At 40.3% G+C, this 27020-nt stretch overlaps 1 protein-coding gene across 1 annotated transcript; it reads right to left on the bottom strand.

Annotated features, from left to right (window-relative positions):
- Positions 1 to 359: 359 nt before the first annotated feature.
- LOC306869123 (synaptic vesicle membrane protein VAT-1 homolog) lies at positions 360 to 27020 on the bottom strand. Its single transcript, XM_079415737.1, has 6 exons — positions 26329 to 27020; positions 18543 to 18750; positions 12242 to 12412; positions 10003 to 10092; positions 6931 to 7172; positions 360 to 3055 (listed from the first exon to the last, which is right to left on the bottom strand). Exons 1-6 carry the CDS (start codon positions 26779 to 26781, stop codon positions 2798 to 2800), a joined length of 1422 nt encoding a protein of 473 aa, XP_079271863.1. The 5' UTR covers positions 26782 to 27020; the 3' UTR covers positions 360 to 2797.

Below are 27020 nucleotides of genomic sequence, written 5' to 3'. Positions count from 1 at the left end.
GATCAGTGGGAATGAGATTCCAGCCCTTCAGGACAGCAGAGCTGAGACGGCGTTAGGGATGAACTGTCTACGTGCGTGAATATGCATTCGCGTGTAAACATGCGTGGAGGCAATCTGGTGTTGGTCTGCGACTGAGGCACAGTGAGAACGAGAGGTTTTGCATGGATTCGAACGTTAGCGGAAAACAAAATTCAGAAATCAGTCAGCACCAATAATATTCAGGGCATAGTCGACCACACACGACAGGAGCGAATTCAGAATCTCAAGATCTTTTACTGCAAGGTCATTGACAAACCACAGACGATTAGGTTTTTTTTCTTCATCTTTCATTCTTTGTTTTTTTGTTTTTCCTTCAGTACAGAAAGCACAGTTATAGCGAAGGTCATGCCTTCACAAAAGTTTGGCACACTTGGTCAGGACCAACAAAATCACAATTCATCACATTTTAGAGGAACTGCAGCAAGCCTTTTGAACTCAAACTACTTAAATGCAGACCACAAAAACAAACAAACATACAACAACAAAAAAAAAAAAAACCAGAGAGGACGGATATTTTTCACTGAAGTGTTAGTTAGGGTCACTTGGTGCTCCGAGTCACCATCCACAGAAACACAGGAAGAGAAACAGAGGAACAAGAAACTTAAACTCAATCCCTCGGATACAGAACTCAAAACCGGATCGGGATTCAGCAAGTTGGAACACGGTGACTCCTCAGACTAGTATGGCTGTTCCACACCCACCCCAGTGCATTCTGGGCCTGAACGGTTATCTGCACTCATAGTGATTATGTAAACACGAGCATGCATCGAACAATGCGGCCTTCTGAGCATCTCCATGCACGTTCAAACACTTGTTTCTCGGTTTTAGAGGCGCATACAGAGCGAGTGCGTGTTGGGAGAATGAGAATGTGAAAACCCGGACGGGAGCCAGAGAGACGCTGGATCGGGTGTGGAACCGCCATTCTCTAAGTGCAAGCTGAGTGCAAATGATAGCAAACCAATGCAGGCCGTTCACAGGGGCTGGAATATTCAAGAGTGACTGTGAGAGTTAGAAACTGATGGAGAAGGAGAGAAAGAGACTGTTAAAATGCCAGACGGTAGCATAAGGTTGCATGAGGGAGGTAGAGAGACAGGAAGAAAGAACATTTGAATCCAATTCAGACAACAAACCTGAGGACAGACGGTCAAATACAGAAACACATACCTTGCACACAAACGCACATAAGAGGGGATCTGGTTTTGTTTCACAAACACTCACTGAAATGAACCAGACTCACAGTGTGAAAAGAAAGCGAGGTCAGCAGGTGTCTTGATTACTTGAATGATAGCACTGCAATGCATATAAATCACCAGCGGAGGCAGTAGACTACAGCTCTCTGAGAAATGGGAGGGGGAGGAGCCAGAGGGATTGACTGACATGTCTAAGAGGGTGTAGCCACATTCCTAAATGCATTCAAATAAAACCAAAGTTTATGGTATAAAAGAAGCTGTGAGTGCTTGTATGTTTGCGTCCGTCTGCAGTGTGGGGGGTGAGACCTAACGGTCTTCCCCAACTAGACTAACTGCTGTTGCTATGCCAACCACAATGACGAAATGGGTAGAGAGCGGAGTTAGAAAAGCCAGACGGAGCAGAGATCATATTTAAATGTGAGGTGTGGGTCAGCACGGTCGTGTGGTAAGCAGTCACGGGAACGAGGGGCAGAAAGCGTCAGGATCCTGAGGAATCCTGGAGAAGGTTCTGGAATGAAAGGCCACTCCTGTCTTTAGGAGTACACATCTGATACAAGAGAAACGATGGGAAAAACGCTGGGAGATTGTTCTCTATAATTGGTCCTGCTTGCCAAGCTAGACTCATTAAAACCCTGGTGCTTGCCCTGTTTCAATGACATGGCGCATTGATCAGCTGAAGCCTAAAACACCCTTGTTAGTTTTTGGGGTATCGTCTACGCAGTGCACATGTGTACACAAAAGAAGCCCGTTGTCCGTCTCGGCCAATCAGAAACCACCCTGACTCCTCCAGAGGGGCGGGGCTTGAGTGCATGTCAGTGAGTCTGGCCCAATGAGGGGAAAACAAACCATGGGAGTGTAGGTGGGTGCTCTCGTTTTTTGCATGCCATGGTGGGCAGAAAAAAATAAATAAAAATAAAATAAAAAGCTTTAACTTTTTATAACGTATGCAAATCAAACAAGTGCACCCACTTCAGAACAGAGACGGAAAGGGAACAGAAAAGCCAATCACACGGAGGGGTGTAGAGAGTGAATAAGGTGGTTTTTGGTTTGCGTCTACAAAAAAATATTTCAGTGGTATACAATAATTTTATAGTGCATTAGTTTGGCAGGAATAACGTTAGAGGATATGGTAGTACGATTTTAAAGGGTGCAGAGTAAGGTTATTTTGTTATATAATTAAAGACGTTGGTTGAGTAAACACTGCAGTGATAGTTATAAAAAGGATAATACTGTCCTAACACGCCTTGGTGGCATGCAGTCATAAGAAATAGTTAGAAAGGATGCAGCAGAACCGGGAATAAATACTACCGGGTAACAATAGAACGATAAAGTGGTGTGTTCCCTTGGTGTATAAAGTGTGTGTGTGAGTGTGTGTGTGGGTGAACATAAGTGGTGTGCGAATTCTGTTGATTGAATGATTGCAGAAATGCAGGTCTAATGTCAGGAATCAACTGGGGTTAAGCTAATTACACTATACACCCCTCCATACACACACACACACACACACACACAGACCACTCCCAAACCTCTGACACAGACACAAAAGCACATCCACAATGTTTCTCCACTCAGTCCTCCTCTTTCTTGGCTTCTTCCTTTTCTTCTGCTTTCTTGTCATCCTTCTTGGCCTCTTCCTTCTCCTTTTTCTCCTTCTTGGCATCGTCCTTCTTGTCTTCCTTCTTGTCATCCTTTTTCTTGTCATCTTTCTTCTTCTCCTCGTCTTTCTTGGCCTCCTCTTTCTTCTCCTCTTCCTTCATGGGCTCGGTGGTGAGGATGATTTTACCAATGTTGTTCCTCTCTTGCATCCTACGCATGGCATCACCAACCTGAGCAGGAGAGAGAGCGAGAGAGACTGGTGAGGATGCGGAACGCCAGAGAGAGCAGCCTGACTGGCCATTTGCAGTGGTAAGAATATCTAACAAGCTGTTGACAGTTTACTGCAACCAAAAGAAAAAAAGTTTGAAAACAAATTTTAGGCTGTCAGTTTATTTCAGAACCAACAATAGGCAAAATTATAATTTCTTTCAACTGGCAAATCAGACATTTATTTACAAATAGCAATAATCTCAACATGTCTGAATATCAGCGAATATTGTTCTATGTATTGTCCATCACTGTTCCTCAATGGCCAGGTCTCAAATCTAGATGGCGGTACGGCTTTAGTTTTAATAACATATGTATAACATTTTAGAATATAATGTATACAATTTTTATTTTATTATAAATTAATGACAATTACAGCTTCATAAAAAGTGTTAAATTTATTTTATATAATAAATGTTTTTTATATTCTAAAACTGATGAACATCTATTTACAGACAGATAGATGTGTGCATCTCTCTCTCACTCATATATAAATGGCAGTGTGGGCAGGTGCCAAGTCCTGCTGGAAAATGAAATCAGCATCTCCATAAAGCTTGTCAGCAGAAGGAAGCATAAAGTGCTATAAAATTTCCTGGTAGATGGCTGCGTTGACTGGACTTAAGAAAAAAAAAATATATATATATATATATATAGATCTGCTTCCAGTTCCTCACACATACACCACTCAAACCTTCCGTAAAATAATCTTTCATAAAGTTTGAAAAGGTTGAAGCGAATTACAACGACATTCACGGGCTTCATTGCACAGGATCGCTCGTCGGTATTTTCCTTCCAAATGCTCTACGAAGTCATCATTTATGTGGTTTGGAATGCAGTGGACTTTTTTAAAATATGAACCTCACTAACAGAAGGCTGCTTTCAATTTCAAACGCGGATGCGCGCTTTGTGTAGACTGCTCGCGACTCCGTGTAACGCCGGTTTCACACTGCAAGCGTAAGTGGTTTAATGTACTTGCGTCTCAAAATGGTTTTGACGCAAAATTCATGTAAACACAGCCAGTTATGTCTTAAGGGATTAAACGGACAGGACAAAGCACATTACTTCTCATATTTCAAGAGAGATCCGTGCGTGAATGCAGCTTAATAGATCTCCCGCGGTCTATGATGTCATAGTTCTTGAATGCAAAACCTTCAGATAATCTTAAATACTGAAAGCACTTGGTTTCTATGCTCCTCTTTATTATTTGCTACTTGCTTGTATGTTTTGAAGTTAGTTTAAAATTGTTAACATACAACTGTTAATTATTTTTTTATTTGTAATTATTTTTAAAAAGTAGGCTACTTAATTACTTCTGTAAGGATATGTAAATGTAAGGATTTTAAAATTCTTAAGTAGGTAAACTAATTAATAAGGGGGGGAAAGGTAGATCACAAATAGTTCTGGAATTGGATCGTGACTCCCAGAATCGGATCCGGATCAAATCGTGAGGTGACTAAAGATTCCCACCCTCTACACAGACAGACACAGAATATTTTTTGTCACTCATTTCAGAAAGTGAAACCCATATATTATATAGGATTACACAGAGTGAAATATTTCAAGCCTTTATTTCTTGAAATTGATTATTATGGCTTACAGATAATGAAACCCCAAAATTCAGAGTGTCAGAAAATGTAAATATTACATAAGATTAATAAAACAAAAGGATATTTTAAACAAATGTCAGGTTTCTGAAAAGTATGTTCATTTCTATGCACTCAATACATGGTAGGGCCTCCTTTTTCATGAATTACTGCATCAATGCGGCGTGGCATGGAGGCAATCAGCCTGTGGCACTGCTCAGGTGTAATGGAAGCCCAGGTTGCTTTGATAGCGGCCTTCAGGTCATCTGCATTGTTGGGTCTGGTGTCTCATCTTCCTCTTGACAATACCCCAGATTCTCTATGGGGTTCAGGTCAGGCGAGTTTGCTGGCCAATCAAGCACAGTAACACCATGGTCACTGAACCAGCTTTTGGTATCTTTGGCAGTGTGGACAGGTGCCAAGTCCTGCTGGAAAATAAAATGAGCATCTCCATAAAGCTTGTCAGCAGGAGGAAGCATGAAGTGCTCTAAAATTTCCTGGTAGATGGCTGCGTTGACTGTGGACTTCAGAAAACACAGTGGACCAACACCAGCAGATGACATGGCAGACCAAATCAGCACTGACTGTGGAAACTTCACACTGGACTTCAAGCAACATGGATTCTGTGCCTCTCCACTCTTCCTCCAGACTCTGGGACCTTGATTTCCAAATGAAATGCTAAATTTACTATAATCTGAAAAGAGGACTTTGGACCACTGAGCAACAGTCCAGTTCTTTTTCTCTTTAAGACGCATCTGACGTTGTTTCTGGTTCAGAAGTGGCTTGGTAGCCCTTTTCCTGAAGACGTCTGAGCTGGTGACTCTTGATGCACTGACTCCAGCTTCAGTCCACTCCTTGTGAAGCTCTCCTAAGTGTTTGAATCAGCTTTGCTTGACAATATTCTCAAGCTTGCGGTCATTCCTGTTGCTTGTGCACCTTTTCCAACCCAAATTCTTCCTTCCAGTCAACTTTACATTTAATATGCTTTGATACAGCACTCTGTGAACAGCCACACCTTTCAGTAATGACCCTCTGTGACTTACCCTCTTTGTGGAGGGCGTCAATGTTCGTCTTCTGGATCATTGCCAAGTCAGCAGTCTTCTCCATTATCGTGGTTTCAAAGAACAAGAGTTACCCTGAATTTATACTGTAGAGATGGTCATTAATAGAAACTCAAATGTAAATATTCTAATATTTTGAGATACTGATTTTTGACTTTCATGAGCTGTAATCTCTAAATCAAAAAAAAAAAAAAAACGAAATGTTTTACTTTACATGCAATGAATCTAAAATAAATTAAAGTTTCACTTTTTGAAATAAGTTACAAAAAAAAAAAAAAAAACACATTTTTTAGCTGTACCTGTATATACACATACACACACACACACACACACACACACAGGACAAGACTAGATAAAATAACGGCAATCATAATGGATTAACATGGACAATTGCATAGAAATGAAAACTATGTTTAATTAGCTAAGCAACTATAGTTTGATGTCAATATAGCCACCTATCAAACATATAATGCTAAAATGAAGATGACGATGAGTTGGTGTTCTTCCTCTTTCAGTGTTCAGTATCTCAGCTAGTCTCTGGTTAGTCCACCTGTCTCCCGCTGTTTTTCCCCCCAGTTCACCTCTCCTTTATCACTCTACCTAACAACCAGTGCCACGGCAACAGCGAGCCATCTCCTAGCAACGGGGAAAAGCAACCTGGCCCTGACGATTGACTTGTGGACAGATTGAGGAAAGAGAATGAGACAGGAAATGAGAGCGAAGGACAGGGAGATCAACATACACAGCAGCGCTTCAAACAGCTCTTCTGAAATCTTCAGTCTTGTGAAATATTTGCTTCAGTTGAATGCGAAAGCACTTAATTCCTTTTACGAATTTTCAATAACACCAAAGTCTGACGAGGCTGATAAAAGCCCGCATCGTCATAAAAGCATTAGCTCACAGTCGCACTCACTTACTGCAAGCAGGAAGAGACGTCTCCATAGCAACAGGAGAGATAAGAAAGAAGAAATAATAGGGAAAGATGGATGAAAGAACAAGTGAGGGATGAGGCAAGAAGGATTGATCAAAGTGTGGAGTACAAGGCATGGGTGGTGGTTGAGGTGACCCCCGCATATTTAATCTCAATGGATTTCATCTTCCTGGCATAAATACACTTCCAGATACAGTTATACTCATGTTCTTTTGCCCACACACAAACACATACGCGTGCTCCCATCCGACACATTCATTCACCTGTTCTAGATGGTAGGTGGAGTCAATTCGGGGCTTGATCTTGCCCTCTCTGTACAGGTCCAGAACGGCTGCCATGGCCTGAGCGATGAGCTCGGTCTCAGAGTCCAGGTACCCCAGGTGAAATCCACACACCGAGCGGTTTCCCTGGATCAGGCTCAGGGTGTGTACGGAGAACTGCTGGTACCAGGTCTTAGCCACCGCAAACAGGTTCTTCTTCTGACCTGCCAACATGTTAGCGGCACCTGTAGGGTGCAAACACAAACATCAAGTTGACACAGAAGACAGATATACATCAGTGCATTAACATCTGGATTTTGGATCCATTCCCACCAGATGTTACTATAATTTATGGGATGGGAGGCATGACAACTATTACAGCATGAGTAATATTCTATAAAAGTAACAGAAAATATCATAACACTAATATATACACGCGCACACATATACATTAGTCCATTGAGTTTTAATAGACCCCCAATGGCATGCGATGAGTTTGGTGGGGGATAGCTGAGAATGAATGGGAGAATGTTACGAGAGAGGAGACAATGCCTCCAATCGCGATATGACTGGATTATTTTGGCTGTAATTGGTTCATGTGATAAATCCTGCCTCTTGTGATCGCGAACACGCACGAATCAGTCTGAATGAACAATATAATGAAGTTAATGGGAAGACCAATTAAAAAAAAAACAAAAAAAAAAAAACACAGATGACCACTATGTCAACATATGATTTGAAATGTATGGTGGCCAAGAGAGCTCAACGCGTTGCAAATAGAAAAAACACCAGCAAATTAAGAAAACTACTTCCTCAATTTGACAAGGCACGCGCTGCAAATACTCCAACACAACCAAACAAAGAAACGCGCTGCAAATAAAACACTTCATTTGGTTGTGTTGTGAGCATTTGCAGCACCTGCTGTCAAATGGATGAGGTTTTCTTGATTTGCTGGTGCTTTTTCTATTTGCATGCGTTTTCTGAAGTTGCAGCCATTGAGCTCTCTCGGCCACCGCAGAAACGGCCCGAAAACTTGATCTGTGGGAATTTTTTGTAAGTAGTCAACTTAAATCTCCTATTGGTCTGTGACTGATGTCCCGAGAAATTCAGAAATAGTCAAGTTAACTTAAAAAGAACAGCTGAACATAAATTCACAAATAAAATATATTGTATAAATTGTTACTACCTTGAGTTATTTAGAATGTAAAATGTTAAAAACACGAACTTGAAGAGATTCATATTTGGCTTTGATAAATAGAATATTGATTACATTGTTAAAAGTAAAATTATAAAATTGCTTATTTTATTTTTCCTGAATGTAATTAACGTTTATTTAAAAACAAGAAAATGTGAGAGTGACATGAATTTATAATGTATATTTTTTGTTCAGCAAGGACGAATTGATCACAAGTGACAGTAAAAACATGTTAAAAAAAATCTCTAATCCAAATAAAATGCTGCTCTTTTGAATTTAAGAATCGTGAAATAGTTTCATGGTTCCTAAAATAGTGTTGTAAACTGCTTTCAACACTTATAAAAAGAAATGCATCTTGAGCACCAAATCAGCATATTAGAATGACTTCTGAATGATCATGTGACACTGAAGACTGGAGTAATGGCTACTGAAAATTAAATTGTAATATTTCACAACATTACCATTTTACTGTATTAAATACCCTGGAGAGTGCAAGAGACCTATTTCAAGAATATTAATCAACAAAAACAAATGGGAATGGTTTTATATTTTAGATAACAGTTTGTCAATGGCTGCTTTAAATCAGTCAATTAAATACTTAAGGCATTTTGTCTCCAATTCAATTAGAAAAGAAAGATTTAACAAAAGAATGGTATGTTTCTGAAGCATAAAATAAGCTTCTTAAGTTTAAAACTTTGTTTAATAGCTGCACTAGTAAACAAACCCAAACATTTTAGCACCAATTAATAAGTTATTCCTTGTGTAAATCCTAATTTTCTTTGTATTTTTCCATGCATCTTCTCTGCCCTTACATGTAGGCTAAATAACAAACCGCCAAACATAAGGCAGAATAAACATCGTTTCACAAAATCTCTCAACACATTTCTACCATCATACCACCCATTCCTACATCCTATAGCATGTAAAAATCTTTGTGTGTGTGTGTGTGTGTGTGTGTATATATGTGCGCATGAATAGATATTTGTGTGAGTTTTCTGCATGTAAAATGTGTGTGTGGTTGACCGAAGGGTGAATTACTGCTTAAATGGCTCCCACAGTGAGCGTTCTTCATTTACAGAGGAATGACATGCCTCTCTGGCCCTCCTTCTCGCTCTTTCTCCCTTTTCCAACACTGCACTCTTTGATCCGTCTTCATTTCGCTCACTGGCCGCAAATCCTCTCGCGACGCTTCCCATGTCTGTCACTCCCTCGCTTGTTTTCTCCCTCTCGTTTTAGCATCTCTCCACACGTTTATCCCCTTCATTTCGCACATCTTCCCTTTCATTTCCTAACAGTCTTACTATAATTCTCTTAGTTCACTTCAAAAGGTGGCTTATTAGCATGAAATAAGTTCAAAACGCCACATATTGGGACGACAAAGGGTATTAGAGTAAATTACACTATTGTACCATTAGAGAGGGAGAAATGTACACAAAGCAATGACAACCCTCTCTGTCTCACACACATATATTCACACAAAGCGAGCTCTGAGTTGGCCTGTGATTTGGACCTGACCCAGTCTGCTACATTCGGACACATTCTGGGTTCTGTCTCAGATAGAGGAGCCATTGTTCTGATAAAGCAGGATAGAGGAAGAGAGTGAGCTAGAGAGAGAGACGGGACAACGACAGTTGGGTGGGACTTCAGGACGCCATGTTTAAGGGGTCTTGTTCCAGGTATTGTGTTTCTGAAGTTGATTTACTGTAATACGTCAGTCAAGCTACTCCGATTTGTCTGCTGGGCTTTATTCAATTTACCCAGCAAAACCTCAGCCCTACAGATTGAAACTGTAGCATTTGGTCGAAGTGACATGAAAAAAAAAAAAAAAACATAAGCGGAGTGAACGCAAACTGATGCTCAGTGTGTCCATCAAGGCTCACCGTAGCTGATGAGCTTGCCCATTGGTTTCAGTAGGTTGTAGCCCTTTTGGGTGTCAGAGCCTCCCAGAGGATCCAGAACAATATCCAAGCCTAAAACACACAAGAAAAGACATAGATGGTGAAGAACCAAATCAAAATGTTGTTCTTGCATTTATTCATATACACTGAATCTATAAGACTAACTGCTTAGCCAATTAACAGAGGTCTTAGATTAAATGAGTGCATCAGTTTTCGGTTTTAATATATTGTGAGAATTACAAGTGAATATTGTGTAAATTAAATGAACATTTAATTTTCGCTATTTTGTGGCTTTCATTAACATGGTAAAAAAAAAAATATATATATATATATATATATATATACACACATACATATACACACACACACTCTTTAAAATAAATCAGCATGTTTATTTTGCAAGGATACATTAATTTCATTTTATATAAAAAAAAAAAAACAAAAAAAAAAAAACACACAACACTTTAAAACTAAGACTTGAACTGTTACAAAAGCACCAAATCAGCATACTAGAATGATTTCTGAAAGATCATGCAACATTAAAGATGGAAAAAAAAAAAAAAAAAAAAAATTACGTATCAAAGAATCTTTATTTTATAAGAATGTTTATTTTATTATTTTGATGTTCTCAGCAATGCATGTTGATTATGCTGTGTTTTAGAGGTTAGATTGAAGTTCCTTATTCAACAGTTCTTTATGGGTTAACCCTGTTCTCCTGTTGACTGGAGTGGAATGTCATCGATGTGATACAGTGTTTCTAAATGTCTAAGACTGTTATGGTCAGAGGAGTACAGCAAATAAAATGTTCCGTCATGGAAAAGAGCTAAAAAAAAAAAAAAGGAATCGTTTTGTACATTATGATAAGATAAGAGTAAACAATGTTTTATCAGACACTGTGTTAGGGGTTACAGCTGACAAAAAAAAAAAAAAAAAAAAAAAAAAAAAAAAAAAAAAAACTCAGATATACAACCAAAAACACATGTGAAAAGGCAGAGTGGACAGATGGACTTCAAGGTTTAAGAAACACAAACGGTCTGCTAACAGCAAAGCAGAAAACCTTAAAGTCTTGTTAGATTTCCATTTCTGGCACTATATTTACTAGGCTATTTGCGCAAATAGCACCCAAAAGCAAAAACAACAAACAAACAATTTACATAGATTTATGTGTGGTGAAAGTCTTTTATGCTCACTAAGGCGGCATTTATTTGATAAAAAAAAAAAAAAAAAAAAAAATCAGTAAGAACTGTAATACTGTGAAATGCTATTACAAATACTACAATTTAAATAATTTTCCATTTAAGCATAATTTAAAATGTAATTTATTCCTGTGGTGGCAAAGCTGAATTGTCAGCATCATTACTCCAGTCTTCAGAGTCACATGATCCTTCAGAAATCATAACATGCTGATTTGCTGCACAAGAAACAATTATCAAGGTTTAAATCAGCTGTGCTGCTTATTACTTGTGGAAACATTTTTCCAGGATTCTTTGATCAATAGAAAGCTCAAATATTTAGTCTCAGTGTTTAGCGCATTTGCCGTTGCTAGGAAACGCTTATTTTGTTTACTAGGATGAGAGTTGCTGAAATCGCGTTTGGTCTCGTACTGTATCGTGTATCTTGTCAGTGTGTGCACTTGCTTGGCCATTTGTAGTTGATAAACAGGAAAGTGGGTCCAGCTGAATTGAAATGATCATTTGTTGGTTTGGTATAATAAAGGTTATTATACCGCGGCAGCGGTCGCGGCAGTCGTCGTGTGAAGCCCTCTTAGTGTGAAGACCAAAGAGTGTAAAGACCATCGACTCTACCGTGCGACTCCACCGGGCAGGGACACCGGCAAGGGATAGTAGTAGCTTTTTATTTAATTTTTTCATTGATGTGTTTATTATTGAAATGTTGTTGTTATATGCATGTGTTAATTTTATTTAATTTCTTTATTTTCTTAAATATGTGGGTATATAGTATTTATAGAGTTGTAACTTTTTAGTTTTAGTTACTTTTTCTTATTTGTAAGTTGCTTTGGACAAAAGCGTCTGCTAAATGACAAAAGTAAAGTAAGTAAAGTAAATATCTTCACGGATATCTTTACGGTCACTTTGATCATTTGAATTTGAAAGAAATTTACACTTATTCAGTAAGGACAAAAAAAAATAAAAATCTTGACCCCAAACTTGGTCAATGGTTGATTATGTTGATAAAGCTGGTTTACTGTGTCAGTGCTCACCTTTGGAGCTGATTTTTCGGATCTCCTCCACATAATCACGTGTCCGGTAGTCAATGGGGTGCGTGACTCCGCCCTGGCTGATGACCTCGTGCTTGCTGGCCGAGGCGGTGCCAAACACTGTGACATCATTTACAGTTTTACACAACTGAGTGGCAGCGATGCCCACCCCACCTAGACAGGAAACAAGTTATGAAATGAGAAGAGCTCTGAACAACTTATTTTCAGCATTCATCTCAAAACAAAAACAGAACCATGTAAGAAGGGTACGGCAGGACAAAACTCAGTGCAGCCATGACCTTAAAGACAAGCACCCACCCACCCACGTACAAACATTAGGACCACTGTAGCAACGCCATTATCCTTGTTTAACTTACAAGTGCTTTCAAAAGACAAATAACTTGATCAACTTAATGGATTTTTTATTTTTTCTGTCGAGAAACAAATGAATCAGAAAGAATCTCAGACTCTTGAACATAAAGAGCCTAATGTTTAAGTGTGGTGGTTTATGGTGAAAGTTTTATGAGAACCGTTTACTGCATACACAGTCTGCTACCGTTACTACTGAAAAACAGCAACAGCAAACATCTTTAAATCATTTCAAAGCATAGTATTTTTGGTGACAAGATTTAACTTCAAGACAGAGGCTCAAGGACAGCAGGTCACCAATCATGAGCTCTGTCTGGGGTTTTAAAGATGCCATTTACATCAGACATAGATTGTGAGCAGATCCATTTAATCTCAATGTATTTCAAAGCGTTTCAAAGGGAGACGCAGAGCTCTGTCTTGAAAGGTCACTAGTGCATGAACCTATAAAGGGTAAAGCTTATCCAATGACAAAATTAATAGAGCGCACATACAGTGATATTCATAAAATGTGATCAAGTGCTCTAGGCTTTGGATTGTGAGAAAGTCATCATACGTACTGGCACTTGTAATGAATAGGATACAAAATTAGAGGCTTGATACTTTTAAAAAAAAAAAAAAAAAAAAGCCAGAATGAGTAACAGCATGCAAAAACAGCTTAGTCCAGAAACAATCTATTAAAAAGGTAAAAATAAAAATCCATGGATATGATACAAAATAAAGCCTGATGCTCTTAAGTAAATTCAGTAGCTTAAACAAAAAAAAAAAAGCCTGAATAAGTCAGTCAATTTTCAGAGACTTAATAAAAAGTAAAAAAAAATAAACCCAATGACAGTGTGCAAATATAAGGTAGATGAGACCAAATTCAGTAAAAAAAAAAAACCCAAACGGTAGCAGGCATGCAAAATTAGCCTAAAATAATTGTACATCCCTAACTCTGTACAGGCTACCTAGTTTGTAAAAAAAAAAAAATTTGTTCTTGATAAACTTTGTACAATAACACTAATAGCAGTTGCATGGTCAAACTATTTGCGTAAAAATTAAGAATATTTACTTTTCTTCCCACTATGCTGTAGAAAGGTACAAATTGTTAATCTGTCCACAACATAGCTAAATAAAACCATGTACACTGCAAGTTAATTAGCTTTTACTCGGCCAGAGTAAATCAAATGAGTTCAGAATGGGGCGACACTGAATCTCTGTAGTGCTCATATACAGTATCTTCTTCTGTTCCATCACTTCATTAAACTGGCCCTCTCTTCCTCTCGCTAGTGAATGAAGTTTGTGTTGCCATGGTGACTCAACGGGGCTGCCATTTTCTCTGTCAGAGAGCTCACAATGCATGAGAACACACGTCTTTCACATCACGCTTTTAACCTGCTGTCTCTCCAGTCTCGTCTCCTGGACCTCGTGTGGGGGGTGCAGTGCCAGGCTGCCCCATGACCACTGCGCTCCGATCACAAGACCTGTAGTAGAGCTGCCAAGAGATCCCCTGAACCTCACACATACAAAATGAGCCTCTTTCATGGGTGCTCATATCTGCTAATCTCCAAAAATATGTGCACTTTACTCTCCCTCACTCAGTCTCGAGCACTCGCTAAATCTTTTGCATGAATTTGACCATTTCTGCACAGGTACAAAAGCCACACTAAGCTTTGGCCATGGCAAATTACATCGGATCAAAGGTCTAATAACTGGCGTGTATTATATAATTTATTCATTCAAATAAAAAATAAAGAATAAAAAAAAATTATCTTCTTCTAACAGTAATGTTTGCGCCATACTAATTGTGTTCACAAAACATCAGTGGTAAGGAAGAGTCTTATTAATTTCATTTAATTTTTGAAACTCTCTTCACTGGTCTATTATGGTGTTATATTACAGATAAACCCACCCCTAAATAGCATGCTAAATCAAAAACTGTAGTTGTCACTTCAGGCGGTCTCTTTCGATCCAAGTGGGCAGTTCTTGGCCAGAATAAGCTGCAGCGAGGACCAGACCATATGTAGTTTAGTCAAAGGTCTGGCTATAAGGGAGACGACTTCTGCAACACTGCTATTGAAAAGTAATCCAAACAAAGTGTTTCTGAATAAAATATAAGTGCACTGATCAAACTGACTCAGGGCTTGTGGAGAGCAAGAGAACATAGGAGAATCTGCTTCTTTGTTTAATTCCATTTGTTGCGCTTGGGACTGTGTGGCATTTTTATTTAAGAAAATTAAATACAATGTTCATCTAAATCAGGCCGTTTTACACAAGGGCAAACCAGGGTGAAACGCATGCACAGTGAACTCTTTATGCTTGCTTCCATCCACATTCAAACACGCGCACACACAGACTCGGCAGCCAACAATCTCGGCCACAACAATATTACCCTCCCAGTATCACCCTCCTCTAGCAAGAGGGAATTTTCCCCCCAAAACACTGAGGAATTCTGCAGATTCCCAACATACAAGCACTCAGCCCACACCCTCAGTGCAAATAGAGGACAGAGAGACAGCTGTTTGACAGGATTCTAAGTCGAGGCAGTAAATTGGTGCTAATCTATAAACAGTTTCTTGTATCTGATTCTTACGGTTGAATTCTTCAAAACGGATCTCAAATCAGCACTAAAGGCAAAGGTCCAGCAACCCAAATAAAACAGATTGTGACCGGTCAGGCAGCTAATGGTGTAGTATTTGGCATGAGGTGCGGTCACAATGAAGAGGCTGTACTCTGCTCTGATTTGTTCTGGCCGTTTATAAAATCAGCAATAAGCTACTATATCATTTCCAACCTTATAGGGGAGTGAGCTTATGCTAACAAACTGGAATGCTAGAGATGTAAATGTAATAAGGAAAATTTCACCGAAAAGTGAAAGTGTCAATTCCGACACATCAAGTTTAAAATGTAAAAGGTGCAAGTAAAAACTTGACAGCTGTGCAGTGTTGTCATTGTGAACTAAAACTACATCGGTTATATTAGATAAAAAGCATACACAAATTCAATGAAAAAAAAAAAAAAATAAACTGAAAATATTTAAAAAAATAAAAAAAAGAGTTAATTCAAAACATTAACACTGTGGTTATTTTCCTCACAAAAGGCTATTGCATGACTTTAGAAGACTAGAAGAATTGAACCCACAAGTCATGCAGTCTACTTTGACAAAAGGACACTGTGTGGAAAAGAGCAGAGTGAATATTCAACATCTTGTGTGTTCCATACAAGAAACCAAGGTCTAAAGTGACATGAGGGTGAATAAATGACTAATTATTTTGATTAATCTCTTAAATTACAGTGGAAGTGGACAGTAAAAGATCATTAGAAAATCGACTTCATAAACCGTAGCAGATGGCGACTGCTCTTCCTGGATGCTGTAATCCTGGAATGCTGTTTTATTTTACAAGCGAAGTGCCCATTGACATCCGTGGCTTTCCTTTAAGGCTTTCCAGATACAAACTATTATAACAAGTAGGCGGTTCTTTACAGTTTATCACTCTTTAAGCACTTACACTACAAATGCACTATTTATACGCACTTTCAAACACCTTTGATCCGGTCACACCTGTATTTATCAATGTCTGTTTGTGATCAGATACTTTCATGCAGCCTTATAGCCAGACCGCTTCAGTTCCCTTGCTCGGTTACTGAATGGAAAAGAGTGACAAGCATCAACTAATAACTAAAAACAATTGAGGAAAGTTATTCCTTTGAAGAAAACACTTCAGTATTTGCCTAAAATCATGCACCACATATGAAGGTGCAGTGTCATTCCTCACTCTCAGTGAAACTCAGGAAACACATTTCCATTTTTACAGCAAATTCAAAAAACATCCTGTGCACTGAGATACCATGGGCTTCCTGAGCACCCACACACACACACACGAGAATTCACACGCACAAACAATCTTAACAAGAAAACATACAAGCTGAAACAAAGACTGATGGTTATAATTACGAGAAACACGATGTGCTACATAACTACAGACTACTCATCTGTGGTTGACGCCCCCACTCCAGAAGTGACAGACCAGAGACCTCCATTTATTATGGGGGTTTTGGTTTGATTTCTCTTAAGTAGATCATAAGTAGTTTGTTTACATTACCTAAAATGTGTAATGTAGTGGATAACATTAACTACAATTTTTGTTGTGAAACTTGGAATCAGAAATGGACTACCGTTTCAAAATAATGTACCCAGCTCTGCATGTAACATCAAGCCAGGCATTGTAAGCCAAAATGACAATTGTCTTTTTTACCAGTAGTTAGTGCGGTGAACATGGGGTGCTTGGCTCTAATTACACTTACAATCAATGGCTTTAACAGTTCTCTTACAATCTATCAATCTCTTTAGCGGGTTCAAACAGTACCAAGCATAAATACTTAGACATCGAATACTTCAATTATGAACAATGTTTGCCATTTTTCATTATTAAAATACTTGAAGTGGATGAATTTGAGTTGTCTGTATGGTTTCGAAGCAGTGCTGTCAGACAGGAAACGGCTGCGTGTTAGGCCTACTTTTCATTATGACGTTGGCATTTTAAATGCTAGTATTTCTTGAGTATATGGAGGGCATACCATACCAGAGCAGTTTGGTCAAGGTTTACAGATTTTTATCAGCAATTGATGCATTTACTCCCCTCAGTCTAATTCCAGCTACTTCACTAGCTTCCCCAACATTTTCTCTCACAGGCAGATGTGAGATCACCTAGGATTTTTAGAAGCGTATTTTTTCATATTGATACCACAAATGTTCACTTTGAAACAGTTTTTCCCCTCACTTTGGCTATTAAATAACTAAAAAAAAAAAAAAAAAAAAAAAGACCCTCATTAATAAAAATGCTCACTTAAAAACCCAACACCGCAAAATACACACGCCATTCTATTCCGACTAGAAAACCCTTAAACGTTGCATAATTAAATGAATGGTGTAAACCAAATAACTATCCTAAAATCTGTCACTGTTTTCTAAGGCCGGATTACACTAGTGCGTTTACCTTTAAAACGCATTACTTGTGTAACGAATAAGCCTAATCGTTTAAACTACTCCGGCGTTTTCAACCCTCGAAAACGCTGCAGACCCAGTTTTAGTTTGAAAATTCTGGGGTAGTGTTTCAGTGTAAACGGACCAAAACAGAGTCTTTTGACGTGGCTGCCCACATTTGGCTCTGTGTATCCTTGATGACTGTAAACAATTACATCATGCTCATTGTTGTATGACAATTCGACCTCTCCAAGCACGCAGACGCGTCTCCCCCCCCCCCCCCCATCTAAATATGGAATCTACCTATACATATCTATGGTTGCACCTGCATGAATGGTTTCGGTTGTGTAGTGTAGACTAGGATCATTTTCATTCTAAAACGCCTTTTTAAAACTAAAGTGCACTAGTGTAAACGGGGCCTAATAAAGCCAGAGCGCAGTCTTCACTGCGAGCAGAACAAGGCCTAAAAGTTTATACGCCAAACAGCTGCCAAGGGACTCGCTCGTATCGATAAGAGATGTTTGACACCTACAGGAATATCCTCTGAGAAATAATAAACTATTCAATCCTGCACTTACAGTGTCTCCCAAAGTTCATTATTTAGAGAGCACGGATTCCCAACACACCCCCATACATACACACACCTGCACAGCGAGTAAGAAATCCCTCTGGGTCGACACTTGGAAACAGTTAATTGCCACAAGGGACTCGCTGATCCACTCCCACGAATGACGATGGGAGCGCGCAAGTAAAATGTAAGCCACTGCTGTACTCCCTCGCCGCTGTAAAAAGCCCCAAGGCTCCCTTTTGGACAGCTGCAAGAAGCGTATATACACAAACACTAACGCACACCTGCACATGGTGTCCATTGTGCTGTAGCTCATGAAAATATAACTACATTAGCCTGCATGTAATCCCAGTTGTGAAGCCTGTAATAGATTTGCATAATCTCCACAGTGCATGCACACTTACCTGCAGCCATATGGACGAGTACGCTCTGGTTCGGACGCAGGTGCCCAAAGTCAAAAAGCATCAAGTAGGCGGTGATGTAATTGACAGGAATTGCCGCTGCCTCCTCAAAGCTCATGCCCTCAGGCATCAGGAAGGTGTGTGTGGTCGCCACCACTACTACTTCCTGCCACATACTGCTCCTGTTCAGAACCAGGACCTTATCACCCACCTACAGACAAGGAAACAGAAACGTTCAAGGAACATTTGGACAACAGCCCTGGAATGTTTCAGCAACAATGTGCCCTTCAGTGTTTCATCCCAAAGTCACTATAGCAGTGCTGCAGCAATGTTGAATATACATCAATAAACATTAAGAGTGCATCCGAGAAGATGTGATAATGATCAGCAGATCTGTATGGTTATTTATTCATTTGCTGTTTTGCGTAGCAGTTTTTTTTTTTTTTAAACAGTTTTTTGGCAAGACAATCGCCCAGCTGCACAGATCTGGGGGATCTCTTATGTATGTTTTGTTGTCATTATCCTTCAAGACAGTTAGCATACCTCAACAAAATATTTGAACCTGTACTGTTGGCAAGCTGGACTGTTTTGCTAATCTTTATCTTGGAGCAGATAAATGTGCTCCGTTTAGAGTTGTTTGAAGGATTTTCAGTTACAACTGATATTATCAATTACCTTGGCGAAGCGCACACACACACACAGGAAAACTCGAACAGACTTCCACTAATTCCTTTGGAATGAAGAGATATAAAAAGGAATGCAAACACATTTGTAGCACATAAATCTGAACCACCATAAGGGAGTTTGGGCAGTTGAAATTGAGCTAAAGTGGTTTGTTGCACAGCCAAACCTATACAAGACAATGCATAATCGAATATTACATGAACTGGAAATTCACTGTTTCCTGCACGCTATTAGAAGCAAATCTATGCCTTTTTTTTTTTTTTTTTAAATTGAGCTTGTGATTTTTAGTCAAAATTGACTTTCAAAACTTGACCTCCCAATGAAAGGATAGATTTCTTTTTGGTGTAGTATGCTGGACTTCTTCATTCAGGTATTTTAAGACCTCAATCCAATCAACAACCGATGGATAGAACCAAATCCCCACCCTATTTATTTATTTTTTTCAATAAGCCGTTTCTTTCGGTTGTATGTTACAATTCAGAAGAAAAGGTCTGACACGAATTCCATTACATCTCAATTTTAGGTGTACACATGTCGGACAAAGCCAAGTTACAATTGTATTATCTAGGTCTGTTAGTCTGACCTCACAAAAACCTGACCAATACCATTTTAACTGGACTAATGCATTTACGTGGCATTTTATGGTCACATCTTTTACTTTTACTCCAGTATTATTTTGGACCCCATTGCCTTTCACTGTATTGGCAAAAACAGTTAAAATATTCAAAATATCTTCGTGTTCCACAGAAGAAAATGACAGCTTTGGAGCTACATGAAGCAGAGTAAATGACAATTTTCATTTTTGGGTGAACTATCCCTTTAAATACAGTATGATCAATAGGAGCTACCACTAGTAAACCTCTAAAAGGAATTGCACCGTATAATAACTGCACCACTAATGGTCCATGTTTTCAAATCAATGGTTGAGCCAGTGTTATATCCAACCCAGTCAAGCCGCTCAAAAAACAGACAAACGGCACACTTCACCTTTAAGCGGTTTACAAAATTCATAAAATGCAGTGACACTGACTGGTCCGACCTTTGCAAAATGCACAAAAACTCAACACTTATGTCCCCTCCTCCACTTGTGCATTTTCTCAATCACTAGCATCACAAACATCCCACTTCCTCCACCACTCTCTCCATCCATCCCTCATCTCCCCCTCTACCGTAGTCGCTCTTTATTTCTAAAAGATCAGTTCCTCTCAACGGGGGGCAGGCAGATCCTTCAGCCTCAATGAGTTGAGAGAGGACAACGCACACCCAGAAAAACATCCTCTCTCTTTAGTTCTCTGAGGACACACAAACTTGGCATAAATGTCTAACAGAGCTTCAGGAACCACACACACATAAGCTTTTCGCAAAAGCAAAATCTAATATACCCAGCGCTTCCCTCACAGACAGGAAGAGACACACAGTCTAATAGGCCCAAGGGACGCATAGGCATCTTTGTCTATACGGTCCAATTAGAGAGCGGGACTACTCCCAAGCCAATACGTCTGTGCCCCACTTCATCTCTCCTCACGGTTTGCAGTCTCGCTTCTCGTCTTCCACGTCTCAGTCTTGCTTTCTGCCATTCCTCTTCTTTCTCCTTTAATTGGACTTTCTGCACATCACAGATCAAGGGACATTTAAGTCATTAATTAAGGGTGGTGATGGCGCAGTGGATAAGACACATGCCTTTGGTGTGAGAGACCCGGGTTCGAATCCACTGTGAGACACCAATGTGTCCCTGAGCAAGACACTTAACCCCTAGTTGCTCCAGAGGCGTGCGACCTCTGACATATATAGCAATTGTAAGTCGCTTTGGATAAAAGCGTCAGCTAAATGAATAAATGTAGATGTAAGTCTCGGCCAGGAACTCTGATCATGACTCATCATACGGCGAAAATCAGCCCTCTTCCCCCTCCTTTTTTCTCTCCCTCTCTCCTTCTTCGTCAGACTTGCAAAACAGTCACTTGTGTCACTAACTCATCATACTTTGTATTCTGTGCTTGCGCTGAACAAACACTTTTCAGCTGAGATTTCAAAGATCAAGGCCAGCTGAAGGTCTTGCGAGATGTCTGTCACTGGCTGTGATCCTCTCCCATGTCTCTCTAGTCTCTTCCTGTCCTGTATGCATGCACGTACACACAGACTTTGAAGGGTAAAGTGGCTCTCGCTAATGCATTTGGCTCGTGGCAATACATCTATTGGTGAACTTCTAATCTTGTTGCTGTGGAAATGAGCAGGATTCTGCTCCATAAAACTTTGCTGTCTCCCAGCACTGATTCTGTCTATTTTATCTGTTTGTTTGTTTTGTATGTGGTGGCAGTAGATCTGTGGTTGAGGCTCTGGGCTGCTAACACAAAGGACGGCAGCTCAAAATCCCACATGGGGCAGAGAGATATTGAGATCACAATCCTGTTTTATCACCACTGTGCCTTTGAGCAAGACACTTAACCCCATTGCGCAGTCCATGCAAAAATACACTGTTGCTTTAAATTGGAAGCATCTATGAATTATTATTAATTACTAAATTATTACTAAACATTTCTGCTATATATTTTAGCTATACTTTATTCTGATTGATTATCTAATGATCATTTTTTTTTATATTAATATGAAAAAAAGCTTATTTTCCACCAAGCGTTGTAAAGAAAAGAGTAAAACATGGGGAAAAAGTTATTGTACTGACATGTCCCGTTATGTGAACATGCTTTACTCTACTTTTTTTACTAAAAGTTATTTTAAATAGCTTTATTTTTAATAGCACAATTTTATAATTACTATTCGTGCAGCTTAATGACCTCATATTAATGGAGCGGTTACATGGAATACTTTTTTTTTTTTTGGACCTGCAGAGATCCTAACCCTAACACTATGAACTAGAAAAGGCAACAAAGCGACAAATTGTGACCAGTACAAGACTTAAGATATACAATGTCCCCATTATAGATTAATATTACATATTGCGCATTTTTCCATTAATAAATTCCTATAAAAGAAAAATTGACCACCGACTTGCCATTTAGCAACAATGCTACCATCATTTAATGGGAAATAATAGGTGCTATTTTTGGAACTTTTTCCCCCCCACGTACAAATATAAAAGCTCTTTTTATACTTTAAGCTATTAAAGTATTAAATGTTTAAAAAAAAAAAAAAAAAAAAAAAAAAAAAAAAACGACATTTAAATAATGTTAAAATACTTCACGCACAGCAACTTCATCCACTTATTATTGCTTGTTTTTACGCTGCACTGGATAAAACTGAGCTTCTAGAGTCATTTTATTCTCAGCCGCATTGTTTATACCCCACAATTGTCAAATTAGGTCATACTTCCATCACAGCACCAGTACGGTTTCCATTTCTGTAACCACTCTCTACACATTGTGCAACACGGTTACCTCTCGTTGTATTGTGACATTACGGCTCAGTAAATGTTTGTTATTTTTCCACATTGATGCAGCTCTGTTGATCAATCTAATAGTACCACTAACTGAACAGATCTCAGCCTACGACTCAAACCCATAACTCTTCCTTTATGGCGCCGTTAAACTGCTCTTAAATGCTGCTACTTGAAACCACGTCAGGTTTCCATGTCAAAAACATTTATGGTTAAAACGTTTTTTTCAATCAGAAGTTACACTGCACCAACAGATTCAGCTATAGAGGCTCGTGTCCTTGCTGTTCACTTACTGATATTCACTGCATCGCTGTTTATCATCGACCCGTCAAATCTCACACACACACACAGAGAGAGAGAGAGCCAGAGAGAGAGACACAGAGACTCTCGTCAACATTTACATCAACCAATTGGCCAACATATTAGAACACGCTCCCTTTCAAGGTCTCACTCTACACGACACAGAGATCAAGTGTCTTCTCTACGCAGATGACCTGATCCTCCTGTCGCCCACTGAAGAGGGGCTTCAGGACAGTCTGAATCTGCTGGAGGATTACGGTCAGACCTGGGCCCTGACGGTCAACCTCCTAAAAACTAGAGTAATGATGTTCCAGAAACGCTCCAGATCTCAGGGACCAACACACACATTCACATTATCACACAGAACCATTGAAACCACAAAAACACACACTTACCTCGGCCTGAAAATAACTCCAACCGGTAATTTTGCTTTGGCTATGATTGATCTCAAAGAGAAAGCTCAAAGGGGTTTCTATGCCATAAAAAGATCCATTAAAATCGACATCCCAATCCAAATCTGGCTCAAACTTATAATTGAACCAATTGTTTTATATGGCAGGGAAGTGTGGGGTCCTATAAAATTTGACTTCTTAAATTGGGAAAAACACCCGATCGAAACTCTACATTTAGATTTCTGTAAAAGAATACTCAAAGTCCAAAGAAAAACTCCAAACAACGGATGCAGAGCAGAATTAGGCCAATACCCTCTGCTTCTAAACATTCAAAAAAGAGCCCTGAAATTCTGGAAACACCTAAAAACAAGTGACCCCAACACATACCATTACAAAGCCCTAAAACACCAAGAGCTGAGCGCAAGTAAGAGTCCCCTGTGCCAGCTGGTGCTGAGACTGACTGAGCTCACACACACAGAGATCAGCCAGCCTCAGGACACACACACACAGAAAAAAAACAAGTACATCACCCATTGGACAAACACCATTAAAAACCAGCACAAACTGGAATGTTATTCAGCCTTAAATCGAGAATACACTGTTGCAATCTACCCGAGCGCCGTGAGTGATGTGAGACTCAGGAAAACACTGACGATGTACAGACTCCCTGAACACAGTCTGCCGTAGAGACGGGCCGGCGCAGACAGACCTGGCTCTCTCGTGAGGACAGCCTCTGCTCGCACTGCATCCTGGGAGTGACGGAGACAGAGCTGCACTTCCTCACAGAATGCACAAAATATAAAGTTATCAGAGACCACTACTACCCCAAAATTAATAAAATATTCCCCCAGTTTAGCACCTGTAATCCAACCCAAAAACTCGGTTTCATTCTTGGCGAAGAAGCCAAATGTTCTAATATAGCTGCAAGATTTGTAGCATCTTGTCATCTCCTGAGGGACAGCCAGAGAGAAACAAACAGCCAATAAACACTCACAGCCCAAACACACACCCATTAGAGCTACACACATCTATATAGTGTATACAATGTTCAAATTTCTAAGTTCAGTTGTTACATGTCTGTAGTATAATCTTTTTTTATTATTATAATTATTTATTTTATTAACACTATTAGCATTTTTTTTTTTTTTTTTGCTATAACTAGCCATGCGTTTACGTAATAATGCCTTTAGTTTCATTATTACTATTAATTTTCTCTAGGCTTTACTAAATGTTCAGATATTCTAAATCACTTTCTATGCATGTTTTAATGCTTTGGCAATACAAAATGTATGTTTTTGTCATGCCAATAAAGCTTTCTGAATTGAATTGAGAGGAAATTCCAGGCTGACAATGTGGTCCAGAGGAAGATAATTGTGAACAGATGCATCTGATCCACACAGCAGAACTGATAAATATTGTGTGTGTGCACAAGCAACAAGTTACATTAATTATTCATGAGAAAAGTGCTAATATAGACAGAGAGTGGGCACAAGAGAGCAGTTTCAGAATAACATCTGTCAGGTCATGTGAGAGGATGTCACGGCCTTTAGCATCCACCTCTACAGCATCTCCATCTCTTCCTCCAAGAAAGAGTCAATCAGCAGATTCCTCTCCTCACATGCTCACCAAACAATGTCTGCTTTGCCAAGCACTATCAGGTCTCCCAATGTGAGAAGCAGCAATTGTTTGCTTGCTGACATGGTAATACACACACAGCCGGTGACCTTTTAAATTCAATATCGGTGACAGAGGAGGCTGAGGAAGGGCTGGACCATTATCTTCCTCTGCATCACCCACCAGCCAACGCCTAGTGCTAGCTCCATCTTTCCCTCTCTGGCGTTAACACGCGCTCAGGCTTTAATCTGCATTTCACACAATTCTTCAACATCTTACCTCGACTGGTTCTCATTAAACGCGTTTATTCTGGGAATACAACCATCAAACCCTTTCAACAAACTCCCACAGAGAGCCGGTGCATGACGTTGCCATGATACGTTGCCATGGAGACCAGCGCAGCTACCACCAGGCATGACTCATTGATTTGTTCATATGGAGCACATAGAAAGTCAATAAGTGCACATCACACTAGACTCCGCCGTTTTCTATGGAGCTGAAAAAGTAACCCGAGAATTAGATTGATCATTTAATTGCGTAGATATCCGCCGGCCAACTGTATCAAATATGGTAATAAGAAATTGTATTGCATTGGCGCCGTGCCTACAGAAACAGGCGTTGACGTTTATATGAAGGGAAGTAAAACTTTAATTATTGTTTAGAACGAAGAGAGAGAAAATCTGGCATGAATGATGAATGTTACAGTATGTCGGTGTCACAATGCTTGAGGCAGATGACAAAGGGCGCGTGCGATTAGCATTTCCCCCTCTCGCGCCTCGCCCTTTTTTTCTGCGCGTGGTGAGTCTTCCACGCGCCCACTTGACACCGCTCGCACACACACCGCTAAAAGTGCATTAAACCCATCGAGAGCATAATTTCGCTACTTTTTAGAAAGTCCAGAATCAAACGCGCACGTGCGCGGATGCGGCGCGTCTCCGGTGCGACTTCGCGAGCGCTGAGAGAAAGAGGGGCGGTGGTTCATCCACACGGACGAGATAAACGCAACGCTTCCAGTCTAGGAAACGATGGAAGCTGTGAACGCTGTGTTTGCATAACTGTGTACAAACAGTATCATAGGGCGGTGTGTTACTTTCAGCTCGCCGCGTACAGAAGCAAAGCTCGCTCTCCGGTGAACGGTTAGCGTTGCGGCCCATTGCTCGGGTCAGCGCGACAAGAGCCCCGGTGATTCTGAAATGAGGCTGTCGGTGCCCCTCCCGTTCCTCTTTTGTCTCCGGTGGCGAGTGAATGTGACAGGAGTTGGAGTACGAGCTGTCTCTTTGAACGACTGACATTATTTTTGCACAGAGTATGAACTGGAAACATTTTCATAACAAACGCGTTAAATGGGCAATGAAATGAACACGGTTAATGAATAAATGGCTATATACATGAAAGCGATGAGTTTACTCACTTTTCTGTCGGTCACGTCTTCGCCGACAGCCTCGATGATCCCGGAGCACTCCATGCCCGGGGTTACCGGCGGGGACGGGAGACGGTCGTACAGTCCCTGTCTCGCCATCAGATCGGCGAAGTTCAGCCCGCACATTTTTACGCGCACCATCACCTCGCCACTCTTGAGAGCTGGCTTCCCCTTCTTCACTTGGAGCTTCACCTTATCATAGCCGCCGTAGCCGGTGAGCACCAGAGCCCGGTAGCTGAACGTGTCCTCCTCTGGGACTTTCTCCGCGGCGGGCGCTGGGGTGTCGGCGGCGGCGGCGGCGGCCTCGGTGGAGGCGCTGCTGGGCGGTGGGTCTGGTTTGCTCTCGGTTTTTGGGGACTCGGCGGGCGTCTTGGTCTCTTGCTGCTGCTGCTGCTTCTGCTCCTCGGCGTTTTGCTGCTGGGCAGGTGCGTCCTCGCCGGACATGGTCGGAGTTTGAGTCGAGTACTTTAGAGGAGAAAAGACTTTGCGTTTGTTTTCCTGCCTCGGGTAATGCAGCGCTCAAACGATCTCGAGTATACGAGCTGCTTCGCGGTCCACTGTTTTCTCAGCCTTTGCAAAAAAGGATGCTGGAGCCTGAGAAGGTGGAGGACAGGGAGACAGAGAGAGAGAAAGAAAGTGAATGGAAGATGCCTCACGACGACTATTGAGTGACCCGAAGCTCT

Source organism: Barbus barbus (genome assembly GCF_936440315.1).
Source record: "Barbus barbus genome assembly, chromosome: 4".
Lineage (NCBI taxonomy): Eukaryota > Metazoa > Chordata > Actinopteri > Cypriniformes > Cyprinidae > Barbus > Barbus barbus.
The sequence above is the reverse complement of the archived record's forward strand: the minus strand, read 5'-3'. Positions and strand labels throughout refer to the sequence as shown.